General features: G+C 43.8%; 1 protein-coding gene across 1 annotated transcript in view; it reads left to right on the top strand.

Annotated features, from left to right (window-relative positions):
* PNPLA4 (patatin like phospholipase domain containing 4) overlaps positions 1–15,659 on the top strand; it is a 30,552-nt gene extending 14,893 nt beyond the window's left edge. The window contains exons 5-7 of the mRNA XM_047075871.1: positions 2,535–2,600; positions 14,577–14,729; positions 15,427–15,659. Of these exons, the coding sequence (XP_046931827.1) occupies positions 2,535–2,600; positions 14,577–14,729; positions 15,427–15,558 (351 nt within the window). The 3' untranslated portion in view covers positions 15,559–15,659. The remainder of the gene's footprint in view (positions 1–2,534; positions 2,601–14,576; positions 14,730–15,426) is intronic.
* The last annotated feature ends 1,378 nt before the right edge of the window (positions 15,660–17,037 follow it).

Raw genomic sequence — 17,037 nt, 5'->3', positions numbered from 1 at the left:
TAACAGGTTTGTCTAGCGTCACAGCTCACCATTCTGTCAAGCCACACATTTGAGGAGGAACGCGGGAGCACCTGAGCAGCTCAGCCAGTTAAGCAACTCTTGATTTCAGCTCAGCTCATGATCTCACGGTTCATGGGATCAAGCACTAAGTTGGGCTGTGTGCTGACAGCGCAGAGCCTGCTTGGGATTCTCTTTCTCCCTCTCTCTTCCCCCCTCCCCTGCTCGCTTTCTCCCTCTCTCTCAAAATAAATAAACATTAAAAATAGAAAAGGGATGCTAAGGACAGGCATGCCTACAGTCTTGTTTGTAGATGGTTGACAAATCTCATGCAAGATTGCCATTGTACTTTGGTTTGATGATCTGTTGTCAACCTGTTGCAATTCTTTTTTTTTAACTTTATTTATTGATTTTCAGAGTGTGCATGCAAGCAGGAGAGGTGGAGAGAGAGAGAGAGAGACAGAGAGAGAGAATCCTAAGCAAGCTCCATGCTGTCAGCACAGAGCCCAATGTGGGCCTCAATCTCACAAACCATGAGATCATGACCTGAGCAGAAATGAATAGTTGGATGTTTAACCGACTGAGCCACCCAGGCACCCCGACATCTTGCATTTCTTAATACCTGTATTTTCATTTTTCACTGGGCACAAAAATGACGTCGCTGGTTCGGGCACCCGGCACCAGCCTGGAACAAGAGGGATATGTGATGCGTGTCAGTCCTTTCCTACTTTCCTGCCAGAGTCTCGGTTTGTGCTGTTCTAGTACTCACACCTGATGCCCCAGATGTTTCCGGGCCACCTGTCAGGAGCCCGTTGCCATGGGGACTGTTAGAACCTCAGCCCTTGTGCTCGACACGTCCCCAACAACATGGGCGAATCCTTGTTTGTCCCACTGAACCCCATCAAGGGTGCTCATCTGCATTCCTGCCGTGGAGACGGGGAGGTCAAACAGGCATTTGTGGGGTGTGAGAAGGCCCGAGAATGCCTCACCGACCATGCAGGAGGCACAGACCCTGTCCCTTCAGCACTTTTCAGCAGCGAGGAGCCATGGGCCTTGTTAAGAGTTGGGACCACTGCACAGAGAAGCCAGTGCCAACTTCCAGGTACACGATGCAGAAATAAAAGCGGTCCAGCCAGGTTACACCCCACAGAGGACGCCTCCTACAGAAAGTGCAGTTGCTGGTGACTGGATCTGTCGTTAAGCACAGTTCAGAATATACATATTGGCCTTGGAGAGCTGACCTCAGAAAACATACCTACACTATTGTTTCTCTGGGGAAAAATGCTCTGTGAGTTGTAAATAATTCTAAGTAGGCGATTTGCAAATCAGTTTTGGGGCCGTAATCCATTTCTGAATAATATACGCCCACCCCACCCCTGCCAAATCTCATGAAATCCTTGACAAGAAACAGTTACTAGTTGAAAGATTCTAGCTTAAATATTCAGTATCTACTGCTGTGTCTTTCCGAACAGAACAGTAGTGATTTGGAGACTGCACTAGAAAAAAGAAAAGAAACATGTAAACGTCAGAAAAGCTCCCAATGCCCAAGTTCTGTTGGAAGAAATGGTAATATTCTAAATGGCGACCTTTTTCGCCTTTTTCAATAGAAGATAACGCGTACCTGCTGTCCCAAGCTGCTGCCGTCGCATTACATATGCAGACCATGTTGCTAGCACATGAAATGTGTCGCTCCCGTTAGCAACATCGTGGGGACAAATTAGAATCCTCCCAAGCTGCAGGCTGGTCTCCTCTGTAATAACCAGAGGGTTTGCTCCTCTGAAAAATAAGAGTGCAACCTTATTTTTATTTTTTTCAAGTAAAGTCTACCCCCAACATGGGGCTTGAACTCAAGACCCGAAGATCGAGCCACACGCTCCACAGACTGAGCCAGCGAGGCGCCCTCCACAGTGCAACCTGAGAAATGATTTTTATAGCATATGACCGAGCATCGTGAATAATTTATTTGCAGCCTGTATGTGCTCACGAATGTAGACTTCCCTGGAAGTTAAATTTTCTAATGACCTGGTCGTCTACAACTAAAATAGCGATTTTACTCAGGTGAAGTCAGTTGAGTCACAGAGCATGGAATCACGCCCCTGTGTTCATGGTCTTTTCAGACAGTAGAAGCGTCACCTTCTCCTTAACCGTGTCTGCTGTGCAGTTGAAATATATAGAACTGGGGCGCCTGGGTGGCTCAGTCGGTTAAGCGGCCGACTTCGGCCCAGGTCATGATCTCACGGTCTGTGGGTTCGAGCCCCGTGTCGGGCTCTGTGCTGACCGCTCAGAGCCTGGAGCCCGTTTCAGATGCTGTGTCTCCCTCTCTCTGTGACCCTCCCCCGTTCATGCTCTGTCTCTCTGTCTCAAACATAAATAAACGTTAAAAAAAAAAAATTAAAAAAAAGAAATATATAGAACTTAATCTTTTACAGTGAACATTGTTATTTTTGGAAAAACGTAACATGTTTTACTAATACATCAAGTGTGTTTTGTGTGTGAACGCTTACACTTGCGGGCTGTTTCTCTGTTTCCTCCTCCAGGTTCTCCTGGCTAGCAGCTTCCTGCCCATTTACGCGGGCCTGAAACCAGTGGAGTACAACGGGCAGGTAACCTTCTTGTAACTGATAAATCATCCGGATTCCCTGGATTAACACGTTTCCTTTCAAGGATCCAATTTTATCATTATGCTGGTGATTCCAAATCAGTTTATATGATTTTTTTTGTAAATAATTTTGTTTTTAACAGAAAAGAAATCAAGTACGGGACGCACGGCGGCAAGACCTCGACACTCAGAATGATGGGGATGCCCCTTTTTCCATCGGGTTATAAATTTTGTCCCTTTTGTTAAAAGAAAAAAAAAAGACTAAAAGAATTTTTAAAACAGTAAACTCCTACTTACAGCCCCTTCAGGCAGAGCTGAGCTGCCAGCTGGGAAAAGCCTCAGGGCTCTGCATGTGACCCCCCCCCCACCAGCACCCACTCCTTCTCCTTCCCCAACCCCCACAGGAGCCCCCCCCCCCACCAGGCAGCAAGCCCCTCCCAGGCCCTGCACTTCCCCAGCAATCCAGGACTGCTCTCTTCGCCTGGGGCCCCGAACTCCAGGCCGGAGGGAGGGAGAGAGAGAGGGAGGGAGGCAAAGGTGAGCTAATACCTGCCATCTGCTCTCAGGCGGGACTGTGGGCCAGCTCCTCTCTGCCTTCTGCAGCCGCTGCAGTAAAGGTTCATGATCCTGCCCACCCTCTCTGGAGCCTGCATACAGGCGCACCCTGTAGAACAGATACACGGTCTCTCTAACACATGCCAGAGATCCCTATTTATAAGCAAATACACTAACTACTTAGCACACACCAGAGATCGGCATTTTAAAATCAAAGACAGTATCTATTTCAAACATACCACAGTTACACATTTTATCAAATAAATTATCTACTTAGCACATACCAGAGATAGGCATTTTAAAATCAAAGACAGTATCTATTTCACACATACCAGAGTTATGCATTTTATAATCAAATACAGTATCTACTTAGCACACACCAGAGATACGTATTTGTAATCAAATACAGGATCTATTTAACCCATACCAGAGCAATGCATTTTATCATCCAATACACTATCTACTTAACATATATCAGAGATACATATTTACAATCAAATATAAGCATCTATTTAAAATATACTAGATATATATTTATAATCCAATAGAATATCTATTTCACACATACCAGAGTTATGCATTTTATAATCAAATACAGTATCTACTTAGCACACACCAGAGATATGTATTTGTAATCAAATATAGTATCTATTCAACCCATACCAGAGCAATACATTTTATCATTCAATACAGTATCTACTTAACACATACCAGAGATACATATTTACAATCAAATATAAGCATCTATTTAAAATATACTAGATATATATTTATAATCCAATAGAATATCTATTTCACACATACCAGAGTTATGCATTTTATAATCAAATACAGTATCTACTTAGCACACACCAGAGATATGTATTTGTAATCAAATATAGTATCTATTTAACCCATACCAGAGCAATACATTTTATCATCCAATACAGTATGTACTTAACACATACCAGAGATACATATTTACAATCAAATATAAGCATCTATTTAAAATATACTAGATATATATTTGTAATCAAATAGAATATCTATTGAACACATACCAGAAATATGCATTTTATAATCAAATACACTATTTAACATATACCAGAGATATGTATTTATAATCAAATACAGCATCTATTTAACAGATACTAGAGATACATATTGTATAATGCAATATAGTATCTATTTAACACATAGCCAAGATCTGGCACATATTCACAGATGAATAAATGCCATTTGTTTTATTTAGTATATATATACATCATATGCACTTACTCCTAAGTGAGTACATGAAAAATGTTTAGTATCTGTCATTCATTCATTCACTCACTCAGGGACTTCGAGGGCCCTGTGCACAGTACCTCTACTCAAGGAATTGGTGATCTCACAACAAAGGCATCGATTTTTGTGATCTCGCAAGCCCTCCTGATTTTCTTGCTTTGAGCATTCTTGGTCTTTCCAGGCCTTTGCCGTGCTTCCTGTACACTTCTGGGCCCAAATTGGTCTGCCCCAGGACCGTTGTCTAAAGGGACACACAGGGAGAGAGAGGCACAGAGATGTTAAGCAACCGGAAAAGCCGTGTAGATGCAAAGTTGCAGAGCCTAAGAGGGACAGTTCAGTTTAGCTCTGTTTATTAGCCATAGGCATACAGTCCAAACAGAATGCTAAAACCCTCTTTGTGACTGTTTAGAAACTAAATATACACTGGTCTTTTTTTTTTTTTTAAGAGCAACATAAAATAATTTAAACATCAGTTCATGGAAAGCAGGGTTGGGTTTGTTTTTTTTTCCCCCTACTGTTGGTACTTTCTCTCAGACCTAACAGGTATTTAGTTCCCAAGGAGTGTGAGGTATGTTGCCATCTAAAAATTTGAGAGGTACTGTACTTTATTGTAATTACTTTAAGTTCAATAGCATTTTCCCTCCTATTATAGGATAGGAGTAAAAGTTAACATTTATTTTTAGCTATAAATTTTTATTAAGATGGTACCAAAATCAATGTTATCTTATAAACTAACTTTATAATGATCTGAAATGTAATGATTTTACTTCAAAGTATGATTGTGTAATATATAATAATGATAGAAATGGCTAAACATAGAATATACAATAATGATAGAAATGGGCAAAAAAAACTCTAAGGTGTCTTAGAGATGACATGTTATGAAAGGGGGGTTGGGGAGTCAAGAGTCCCCAGAATTGCCAACGTGATCAATAATTAAGAGGTAGCAATTGAGCAGGGAGGGTGTAGATGTAGAATGTGCTAGAAAGGAGGTGGGAATTTCAGAAAGGGAGAGTGGAAGCAAGGTTACAACAGCTGGGGCGCCTGGTGGCTCGGGCAGTTAAGTGCCAGACTCTTGGTTTCGGCTCAGCTCATGATCTCACGCTTCGTGAGTTTGAGCCCCACATCAGGCTCTGTGCTGACAGTGCAGGGCCTGCTTGGCGTTTTCCCTCTCTCTCTCTCTCTCTGTCTCTCTCTCCCAAAATAAAATAAATTAAAAAAAAAAAGTTACAATAGAGCTGAGCCCCAGAAGCCAAGGATGCTCTAACGCTATGCTAAACAGTTTCCTGTACAAATACTAGTAAAGGTATTATGAATGAGGTGCAGGTGATAGAGGCTTCTAGCTTTCTTCCACCGTGAGCTTTCCTCTCCTTCCTTATGACAGAATCAGAGTGGTTGGCTGGACATTTCCAGACTTCCATTGTAGCTAGGTGAGGCTCCCATTTAAGTGCTGGCTGGTGAGCTATAAGCTGGATTACTGTGGGACTTATAGGAAGGGAGCTTGAATACCTTTCTTTACTTCCTGCTGCCCAGAACCTAGCTGTGATGACTGGAACTGCAGCAGCCATTCTGCATCATGAGGTCACCAATCCCACCATGGAGATGGCCGCAGAGTGAACTGGAAAGACGTGCCCTGAACGACTTGGGGAGGCCACCCTTACCAGTCCACTCTCCATTTTCCTTGTAATGGAAAAAGCAGTACAACTCATGCTGTTATTGTTTTCTATTGGCTGCAACAGAACCCCCTCACCTGTCACGTGATGACTGCGCTGTATTTTGCAGACGAGGAGAAAGGGAGGTTCAGAGATGTGCATTTGACTTCACAGAGGTCACCTAGCTAGTGAGTGGGCACCTTTCCCAGGATGATCTCCAACGTTTGTGTCTCTGCTGTGTCTCCTGCCCCAGTCTGTTTGTTGCCCGTTACCCGTGTCTGTGCAAAGTAGTAGACATGTGACACTTACTTAATTTTAAGGTCTCCTGAAAGCATCAGGTTTCCATTGTGCTTTACTGCTGTCCACAAAGAGGGGGTCCTGAGCACACGGTGAGTGACAGAACCCTCGGAGACCTTGTGCACATATGCACACACTTACCAACATTCTGGCCTCCTTCCGTGCTCATCACAGATGCTCTTTCAGCCTGAGAGCCTCCCACAGTTTCTGTAGGATTTGTAGGCCAGCTTGCTTGCTGGAATCTTTCCATTTTCAGCCAAACACAAACTTTGATTTAAATGCAGCATTTGCCAGTGGGTGTGAGCTTTTCCTATGACTTAACTTACAGAAAAAATCCCATCATGCTGAAAACACGTCTCCTGTTCTAGGTTTTAGTGTTTTTGTGGAAGTCAGGTCTTGATTGGTTGGCGGGATTTGGTGGTTTTTCTGAAGTGACTGAGGTGACAGCAGCAGCAGGGGGCAGAACAGTGCCCTGTGGTGGTGTGGCCTGGTGAGTATACCGTGTGGCCCACTTGTGCGTTCTCGCTCTCTCTCTCTCTCAAAAATAAGCATTAAAAAAAATTTTTTTTTAAATAAGTTTCATACTTTCGTAAGGCAGAAGATTAACTTAATAGACAGTATAATTCCTTCCTAACCTGTCTAGTAGTTATTTGACGTAGTCTGATGTCTATTTCCTTTTCCTAATTTTTTTTAATTTTTTTATTTTTTTAATGTTTATTTTTTTTTGACACAGAGAAGGAGACAGAGCATGAGAGGAGGAGAGACAGAGAGAGAGAGGGAGACACAGAATCCGAAGCAGACTCCAGGCTCTGAGTTATCGGCACAGAGCCCGACGCGGGGGTTCAAGCTCACGAACCTTGAGATCGTGACCTGAGCCCAAGTCAGACACTTAACCCACTGAGCCACCCAGGCTCCCCTTCCCTAATTTTTTTAAAAGTTATTTGTTTATTTAGAGAGAAGGAGAGGGAGAGAATCCCAAGCAGGCTCCACACTGTCAACACAGAGCCTAATGCAGGATTTGAACTCACGAACCATGAGATCATGACCTGAGGCAAAGTCGGACTCTTAACAGAATGAGCCACCCAGGAGCCCCTTCCCTAACTTTTTTAAAGTTCTTGTAGGTCTCCTGGCTTCCTCTTCTAAGACCTGTTTTTAGGACCCTGTTTATGGTAGATAGTCATTAGCCACTGAATAAATGAAGAACAGAAACATATTGAAGGTCAGACTTGTATTTCTTGCTCATGAATCTTCAGTCAGCATATCTGGCCTCTGAATGTGCATCCTCAGAAAATGCCACGTTTTCACATTTCTTGACATCAATTTGGAACAAGCATGAGCATTTTCAAGAGGAGGTCTGAACTAACAAGTTGTCTGGTTTGGTTTTTTAAGTGATAGCATTAGCATTGGCAATGGTCTAATTGGTCATAATAACAGAAGATCATCTCTAGAACTGATGGTATGCACATCACAAGACAAGCTTTAGGGTGTTTTTTTTTTCTTTTTTCTTGTCTGAATTAGAATTCAGGCAATATTTTGACTATGTATTATCTAGAGAAAATTTAACATTGAATTATTCTAGTCTACTGAGCATTTTGTATGGGATATGGATTATTAATTCTTTCATTACTGACATATTTGTGGGAAAGACCGTCGTGGAATACTGTTACTACGTATTTGTATATAACTATTACCATAATTCTCCCACGTCTATTTCTTCGTGACTTAGACGTTTCACACAGATAGGTGGTGCAGTCACCAACATAGTCAACAGTAAGTGGTAACTGGCCTGGCGACCGGCCAGATTAGGCTTGATGGGAATCTGGGTATCAAGTCAGTTATTCTGACGGAGAAGGTCTTAGTTTTCAGCAACATCCTAAAAGTTTTTGCACTGTCGGTTTGAAAAAACATGTTAGCGTTCCAGGGAATATTTTTGATGTAACATTTATACTGTCACTAGCTAAACACCTCTAGCATTTTCTGAAAAGTAAGTACCTAAAGTCATCATTTTTGAATCAAAAATCAGAAATTCAAAAGTTAATACAACAATGTACCCATAATCTTTAGTAGAAGTACTGAAGGGTTTTTTTTTTAACCTCTTCTTAAATTTTTTGTTTTAAGTTGTCTCCCTGTGATTAAGAAGGGATCATAGATCTCTTCTCCCCTCCTGCATTTCTTTATCTCTAATGGGAGGGTCTGACCTACATTTTGGGGAGTGGGTATTTCCTTGTCTTTCTGTCTCTCCCTCCCCTCTATTTTGAGAATCAAGAACCAAAAGTGTTCAGGGGCACCTGGCTGGCTTAGTCGGTTAAGCATCCGGCTTCGGCTCAGGTCATGATCTCATGGTTTGTGCGTTCAAGCCCGGCATCGGGCTCTGTGCTGACGGCTCAGACCCTGGAGCCTGATTCAGATTCTTTAGCTGCCATGCCTCGCTCTCTCTCAAATAAGTAAAATAATACATTAAACAAAAACCACAAAACCCAAGAATGTTCTGTGGGACATCACTATCTGTCCTCTGTATCATAAAAGAAAATAAGGCATGTGTGCCATAATTCCTTCCCCCGTCCCCACCTCCTGTACCCTGCAGAAATCAATTCTTTTTTTAATTTTTTTTTGATGTTTTTATTTATTTTTGAGACAGAGAGAAAGCACGAACTGGGGAAGAGCAGAGAGAGAGGGAGAAAGGAATGGAAGCAGGCTCCGTGCTGACAGCAGAGAGTCTGGGGTGGGGCTCGAACCCCCCAGTGGTGAGATCATGACCTGAGCGGAAGTCGCACACTCAGCCAACTGAGCCCCCCAGGCGCCCCTGCAGAAAACAACTCTGATCCTCCCTGCCTCCCTCAGACACGGCCGCTTTACGGTGTGTGTGAAGGAAGAAGGGAGGTGAGAAGGCCAGCTGCACCCCTTCTGCCCGTGCACCCCGTGGCAGTGCCTGGGAAACACGTTCTGTAAAGCGTTGAGTAGTGAGCGCCCTGGCGTGTGGGGCGTGCAGTGTCTGTTGACCCAGCTACTCAGCTTTGCTGTTTTAGTGCAAAAGCAGCACAGCAGTGTCTCCGCGCAAGGGCATGGCTGTCTGCCAATAAAACTTTATTCGCAAAAGCAGCCGCAGTTTGCCAGCCTGTAACTTAGAGTGAGTGACCCTGCAAGCCTCAGTTTCTGCTTCTGTCAAGTGAGGAATCTGACTACACCAGCATGACCTTCCTATGCAACAGCATTTAAACTAAGTAATAGGGGAGACATTCTATGAACCATTAAGCCCTGCGCTCTGTGTACTTAAAATAATTATAGACATCAGCGTTTCATTGCTTGTTCTGACAAAGTGGTTTGTATTCACTTGCTTTTTTTTAATTTATTTTGAGAGAGAGAGAGAGAGAGAGGGCAGGGGAGGGTCAGAGAGACAGGGACAGAAAGAACCCCAAGCAGGCTCCGTGCTGTCAGCATGGAGCCCGAGCAGGGACTGAACTCACCAACTGTGAGATCATGACCTGAGCCAAAATCAAGAGTGGGCTGCCGAACCGACAGAGCCACCCAGTCACCCCTGTACTCACCTGCTTTTCCAGCAAGATACACCTGAAGACGATTGAGCCGTGCCTGGAGACCCTCTCCCGGATGGACGTAGCACAGTGCCCACCACGCATCCAGGCACACGCTGTGGACATCACCTGCTTACGTTTTTCCCCTTTAGTTACTTCACAAGAAGTGCTCAAATTCCTAAACCCCGGGCGTGTCCTTCCTAGGTTCCCAGGGCACCTCAGCGTGTACCCCAAACTTTGACAAGACCTGACACATGCATGATGGTGACCGTCACCAAAGTCCCTTTATACGTGATACCAAACCGTCATGGGAAGAACAGCACAGGGGTTTTGTTTTCTTATTTTTTGTTTTTTCTGTGAAAGATTCTGGAATCATAGAAGCCCACGGCAGTCGTTCCCACCTTACAGAATGCTGGCCGCGAGGTGGGCAGCACGGAACACTTGGAGGAATCGGTAGCAAAGAGCCAGAGAATTCACGGACAGCAGTACTTACGAGGCAGGCGTTTCAACTAGACCACACTGGATACAAAACATTTCCACTTTTAATTCGGGGCTGAGGAATGTTTACCGCTGTTACTGTTGTTACTAGCGATTTGGCTGGAATCAGCGCGCCTGAAAGAATGTGCGGTTTTGCTCTGGAAAACAGTGAGGAGGTTCCTCAAAAAAGTAAAAATAGACCTATCCTATGACCCAGCAACAGCACTGCTAGGAATTTACCCAAGGGATACAGGAGTACTGATGCATAGGGGCACTTGTACCCCAATGTTTAGAGCAGCACTCTCAACAATAGCCAAATTATGGAAAGAGCCGAAATGTCCATCAACTGATGAATGGATAAAGAAATTGTGGTTTATATACACAATGGAATACTATCTGGCAATGAGGAAGAATGAAATGTGGCCTTTTGTAGCAACGTGGATGGAACTGGAGAGTGTGATGCTAAGTGAAATAAGTCATACAGAGAAAGAGAGATACCATATGCTTTCACTCTTAATGTGGATCCTGAGAAACTTAACAGGAACCCATGGGGGATGGGAAGGAAAAAAAAAAAGAGGTCAGAGTGGGAGACAGCCAAAGCACAAGAGACTCTTAAAAACTGAGAACAAACTGAGGGCTGATGGGGGGTGGGGGAGGGGACGGTGGGTGATGGGTATTGAGGGGGGGATCTTTTGGGATGAGCACTAGGTGTTGTGTGGAAACCAATTGGACAATAAATTTCATATATTAAAAAAAGAAAGAGAAAGAACGAAAAGAAACAAAAAGAAAGAGAGAAAGTAAGGAAGGAAGGAAGAAAGAAAAAGAAAGAAGGAAGGAAAGAAGGAAGGAAGAAAGAAAAAGAAAGAAGGAAGGAAAGAAGGAAGGAAGGAAGAAAGAAAACGAAAGAGAGAAGAGCGGTTTGGGGGAATGGTCTAGATCCATTCCCTAGAGCACGCATCAGCAGCCAGAGGTGCTGCGTCCAGAGTGCCCGAGCCGGCAGCATCACGGTGAGAGAGGTGCTGGTCTGCTGCACATTCAGTCAAGTCATTAGATAAGCTGTACGTTTCCTGTAGTCCTTTATGCAATCAGAATCAGCTATCAAGAGTGAAGCACATTTGGACAAAGACTTTTCAGTTCCCGGAAACAGCACTCATTAACCCTGTGATATATTAGAACACTTGGCAGTGGGATGAGCCAAATTGCCCTCTTTTCCTTAAATTGAGTGAAGTCGCATGAGCTCTCAAGTCCCATGACACAAGGTACATATTATTGATATCCCTCGATGAAAACTAAGCACAGTTCTACGTCATTGGTCAAATATCCTATTGAGACTATGAAAGATAATTTGGGGAGGTGTTTTTTTTTTTCCCTGTAGTTGTTAACATATTATAGAAATTGGTATCCATGCCCAAAGCAAAAAAAAAAAAGAAAAGACAAAACAAAAGCAAGCTCTGAGACAATAAGGCACAGAACCGCATATTTTGGGGCCTTCTCACTGCAAATCTCCCTTTTAAAAATTCTTCCTGCGTGGCTCAGCCACTTAAGCCTCTAACTTCAGTTCAGGCCATGATCTCATGGTTTATAAGTTCGAGCCCCACATCGGGCTCACTGCTGTGAGCACAGAGCCGGCTTCGCATCCTCTGTCCCTCTCTTTCTGTCCCCGCCCCGCTCCTGCACACGCGCTCTCTCTCCCCCTCTCTCAAAAATAAACATAAAAAAAACCTGTTTATATAAGCATATATATATATATATATATATACACACACAATACACACAAACACGAGTCTGGGAGTTAAACACACAACCACATATGAATGGTGAATTATAATGTAATTACATGGTAAGGTATGTGACGTTCTTTTAAAAATAATGACATGCAAATCGTGCAGATCGGTTTTCTTTTCACCTTGATCTGCTTCTGTTTTCTGCAACAGCAAAATGCAGTCCCCTCCACTTTTCAACACAGGGTCCACTCGTCATTTACCTTTATGCCCTTTGGGGGAGCTGCTGCTGGCCAAAGCCATTGCAAACAGTGCAGTGCTGATCAGTCACCAGCTTTAGCAATAAAAACAAGTAAAAAACATTTTAAAAAAGACACCTTAGAACAAAATGAGTGTGTGTTTTAACCAAGTTCAGGACGTTGTCTACTAACCCTTCCTCCCTCCCTCCTGTGCCTCTACGCTGAGCAGCACAGATATGGTTTCCCTACATGACATTCTCAATGTTCAGGGGAAACTCAGCCTGCAGAATTCTGCGGTGAGGATTCTTCTCTGGGGGCTTGTCAACCATTACCAGACTTTTTTTTTTTTTTTTTTTTTTTTTGCGACTATCAACTGAAAGCTATTTCCAATCACAGATATAACTTGGAGATTTTGCACTTGAGCTGTGTGTGTGTGTGCGCACACACACGTTTATTTATTGTCAAAGATTATGTACACACGTTGGAACAACGGTGGCCTGACACTCTGTGGCTCTGAAATGGACAGCATAATGAGGCACCTGCGTGGCTCAGCTCGTTGAGCACCCGACTTCGGTTCAGGTCATGATCTCGCGAGGTCTCGCGTGATCCTCAGGTCATGATCTCGCGAGGTCTCGCGTGATCTCGCGTGAGTTCGAGCCCCGCGTCGGGCTCTGCGCTCACGGCTCGGAGCCTGGAGCCTGCTTCGGATTCTGTGTCTCCCCCTCTCTCTGCCCCTCCCCTGCTCATTCTCTCTTTTACCACACAGTTGTGCGGAAGCCTCTAAAGCTTCTCTTACCTGCTCTGTCCATCCCTCTCCATTAGGCACGGGTCTGAAAGAAAACAAAGAAACCTCTTGTGAGTAATGTCTGTTTTTTGTTTTTTTTTCATGTGGTGCTTGTCATTCTTTCTGGCTTTAAAACCACATTTCTTGGGACGCCTGGGTGGCTCCTTCGGTGAAGCGTCCGACTCCTGATTTCAGCTCAGGGCGTGATCTCACGTTTTGTGAGCTCTAGCCACACGTTGGGCTCTGTGCTGACTGCGAGGCCTGCTTGGGATTCTCTCTCTCTCTCTCTCTCTCTCTCTCTGTCCGTCCCCTGCTCATGCTCGCTGTCTCTCTCTCAAAATAAATATATAAACAAACTGAAAAAAAAAAAAACCTGAAAAAAAAATAAATAAAAACTCACATCTTAAACTCAAGGTGCCACTTTGGAAATAGAAGGATTTCTGGTTGTTCTGGTTATTTTTAAGTTTGCTACAGGAAATGCCAATGTCTAGTTCTTATAACAAAAATGGAACGTCCCATTTGCTAGTTGGTTATTCAGGATCAACTGTAAACATGGCTTTCCACTCTGATTAAATAGTGAATCCACCGGCATGCATCCACCGGCATCATAAAAATTTAGGTACGTCGTATTTAAAATAATCTACTAGGGGCACCTGGGTGGCTCAGTCGGTTAGGTGTCTCCCCCTCTCTCTGACCCTCCCCATCTTGCACTCTGTGTCTCTCTCAAAAGTAAACATTTAAAAAAAATAATCTGAAAGCTTTAATTTTTTTTTAACTTTTAATTTATTTATTTTTGAGAGAGAGACAGAGGGAGCAGGGGAGGGGCAGAGAGACAGGGACAGAGAGAGAATCCCAAGCAGGCTCCGCACTGTCAGCGCAGAGCCTGATATGGGGCTTGAACTCACGAACCGTGAGATCATGACCAGAGCTGAAACCACGAACCGGATCCTTAACTGACTGAGCCATTCAGGTGCCCCTCTTCTAAAAGTTTTTAAATTTTTTTTTTCTTTAACGTTTTATTTGTTTTTGAGACAGAGAGAGACAGAGCATGAACGGGGGAGGGGCAGAGAGAGAGGGAGACAGAATCGGAAGCAGGCTCCAGGCTCCGAGCCATCAGCCCAGAGCCCTACGCGGGGCTCGAACTCACGGACTGCGAGATCGTGACCTGAGCCGAAGTCGGCCGCTGAACCGACTGAGCCACCCAGGCGCCCCTGAAAGTTTTTAAACAATTGGAGAGGTTTCCTGATTTCTGTCAGCTTCTCATTCTATGGGTAAATGATCTCTGTAGAAAGATTTAAAAAATCACCCATCGGATTAGTCCCCATAAACAGTAATTTAAGAGCATAGAAGAGGCTTCGATGATATTACAAGGAAGGAGTCCTGTTGAAAAATCTGTGTTTATCTGCTCCACATGGGACGTGTCTCATGGACATGTGCTGACACGGGCTGTTTCTTTCCACAGAAGTGGGTGGATGGAGGCCTCACCAACAGCCTTCCCATCCTCCCTGTCGGCCGGACGGTGACCATCTCACCCTTCAGTGGACGACTGGACATCTCCCCGCAGGACAAAGGGCAGTTGAATGTGTACGTTAATGTCGCCAAACAGGACATGATGGTGAGTGATGTGTCCAGTGATATTTGAAGTCGCCTGCCTAAGAACTTCCACACGCTTCCAAAATGTTGGAAGCTCGTTGATAATGTTACGTACAAACTGCATGTTCTCAGTAATACGGCTTTTTACTAGTTTCCAGTACATGACCTGTCACCATTTACTGTCCGTTTGTGAAAAGTTCTTCTCTCTTCACTTCTTCAGGTCAGTAAACTAGTGGGAGAATTTCAGGGCAAGTTTAAATTAGATCGCTTATTGGTTTAAAAACATGGTGATAATTAAGTGTCACAAAGTATTGGAGGAAAACTCGACTGAAGAACTTGCATATTGACTTCCTTAACCTCGTCTAATAGTTCTCACCCCGAGGTGATATTACACTTAGGACACAGTGGCGATGCCTGGACACGTTTGCTTCTCACATCTGCTAGGCACTCCTGGCATCCAGGGGGTAGAGGTCAGGACTGGTGCCCAACATCCTGTGATGCGCAGACAGCTCCCACAACGCACAAGTATGTGTCCCCACACGTCATTAGCATCAAGACCGAGAGACCCTCATCTAGCCTGTGGGTGAAGTTAACCTTTCAAGTTGGATTTTTCTCCTACAGACTTTTTAAGCCCCTAATTGTACCTGTGATAAGAAATCTCAGGTTACATGTCCCTGTACTGTAATGTCTCATAGCTTCAATTTGTCTTTCTGTTCTAGCTGTCTGTGGCTAACTTGGTGAGGCTGAACCAAGCCCTTTTTCCACCAAGCAAGAGGAAAATGGAATCTCTGTATCAACATGGCTTTCGTGACGCCCTTAAGTTTTTACTTAAAGAAAATTGGTTTGAATAGAAAGCTTCAAAGTTTATGATGTAAAACAGATTTCACGCCTTTTTTTTTTTCTCATTTTTATCCACATGGCTTTTGATGGATGTTTCTAATTAAATCCCTTTTTTAAAAAGCCTATCAGGATTCTTGATTACTAGTTTTCGTGTCCTTTGAAAGATTTAGAAGGGTCAGCAATTTGGATAAACCATGGAATGTTGAAACAGGACCACCACCAATGCTGTCTTCCTACACAGAATGTGGCTGCATGTTTTTGCGGTGAAACACGTGGGCGTTTCTGTGACATGCCAGTGTCACCAGGGTTGGAGGAGCAAAGGTTTGCTTCTCACGGGTGGACGTGATTGTGCCTGGTAGAGGGTGGATGGGACACGGTAGCCCAGAAGCCCAGCAGATTTGGACCCTAGGTAGGGTTTCCTCGTTCTTCAGTAGAGGTTTATTCCATCCCCACCTTCCTCCTTTTAAACCCCAGCTCCCCAGCTAACGTGATTATCAGTCTGTCTTGATGCTTATGAACCCGGAGCTGCCATTAATAATTCTCTCTCTCCTTACCTCTGTATCTCTCAATCTCCTTCTGCCTACATATTGATGTCTCGCCCTCTTGCCCCCTCTGTTTCTGCAAGGCCATACCTCACTAGATGTTTAGCCATCAGTCAATGGACTGGATGTATCTACTCTAGAAACTTAGATAATATACTACTAAATATGAAGCACCAATTCAAGCACATAGCCTAGTAAAGAAGAAATAAATCCAAAGTAATCATTCATTTATTATTTCAAGTCATGTTCTACTGATTCTAGGCCTTCTATTGTTTGAGTGGCTACCCTATCACATTGAAGACTTGTCTGTGGGTTTACGCTAATTCATGGACACTGTGTGCAATCTTAAATCTGTTTTTATGGGGCTCTGCGAAGCATAAACTCTTAATTCCCAAGAGTCAGTTAGAAACAAACCAGCTTCAGTGCATGTTTTAGCTGTTATGCATTTCTCTTTCACCACTTTAACCCTTTCTTAAAATCAGTTTTATGGCTCTTAAAAGCCCCAGATACACAATTTTTAGCACATAGCACTAACTAGTGCTTCTTTTCTTACGAGTTAGGCAGAGACCCGCTACAGAACAGCGATACTCCTTGGAGTACGCGTCTCTTGTTACTTTAGTCTTCCGAGTTGGGCCGAGACCCGCTACAGAACAGCGATACTCCTTGGAGTACGCGTCTCTTGTTACTTTAGGCTTCCGAGTTGGGCAGAGACCCGCTACAGAATAGGGATACTCCTTGGAGTACGTGTCTCTTGTTACTTTAGAAAACAAGTAGTTCTATCTTAGTCTGTTGTTTTATAAGTGACATGACGATTTTCAGTTCAGTGTCACATCTGTTCATTCACCAGATGTTCCCCTTTTTCATTTTACATGAACATCCCATTTGTATGATATTTCAGTAAATTCTTTAGGATGCCTCCCGGAAGCAAAGACAGATCTTGGCGTGTTA

Source organism: Lynx rufus, unplaced genomic scaffold (assembly GCF_022079265.1).
Source record: "Lynx rufus isolate CCGP_SWC_20201006 ecotype Redwood Valley unplaced genomic scaffold, mLynRuf1.p SCAF_14, whole genome shotgun sequence".
Lineage (NCBI taxonomy): Eukaryota > Metazoa > Chordata > Mammalia > Carnivora > Felidae > Lynx > Lynx rufus.
This window is presented reverse-complemented; position numbering and strand designations above follow the sequence as displayed.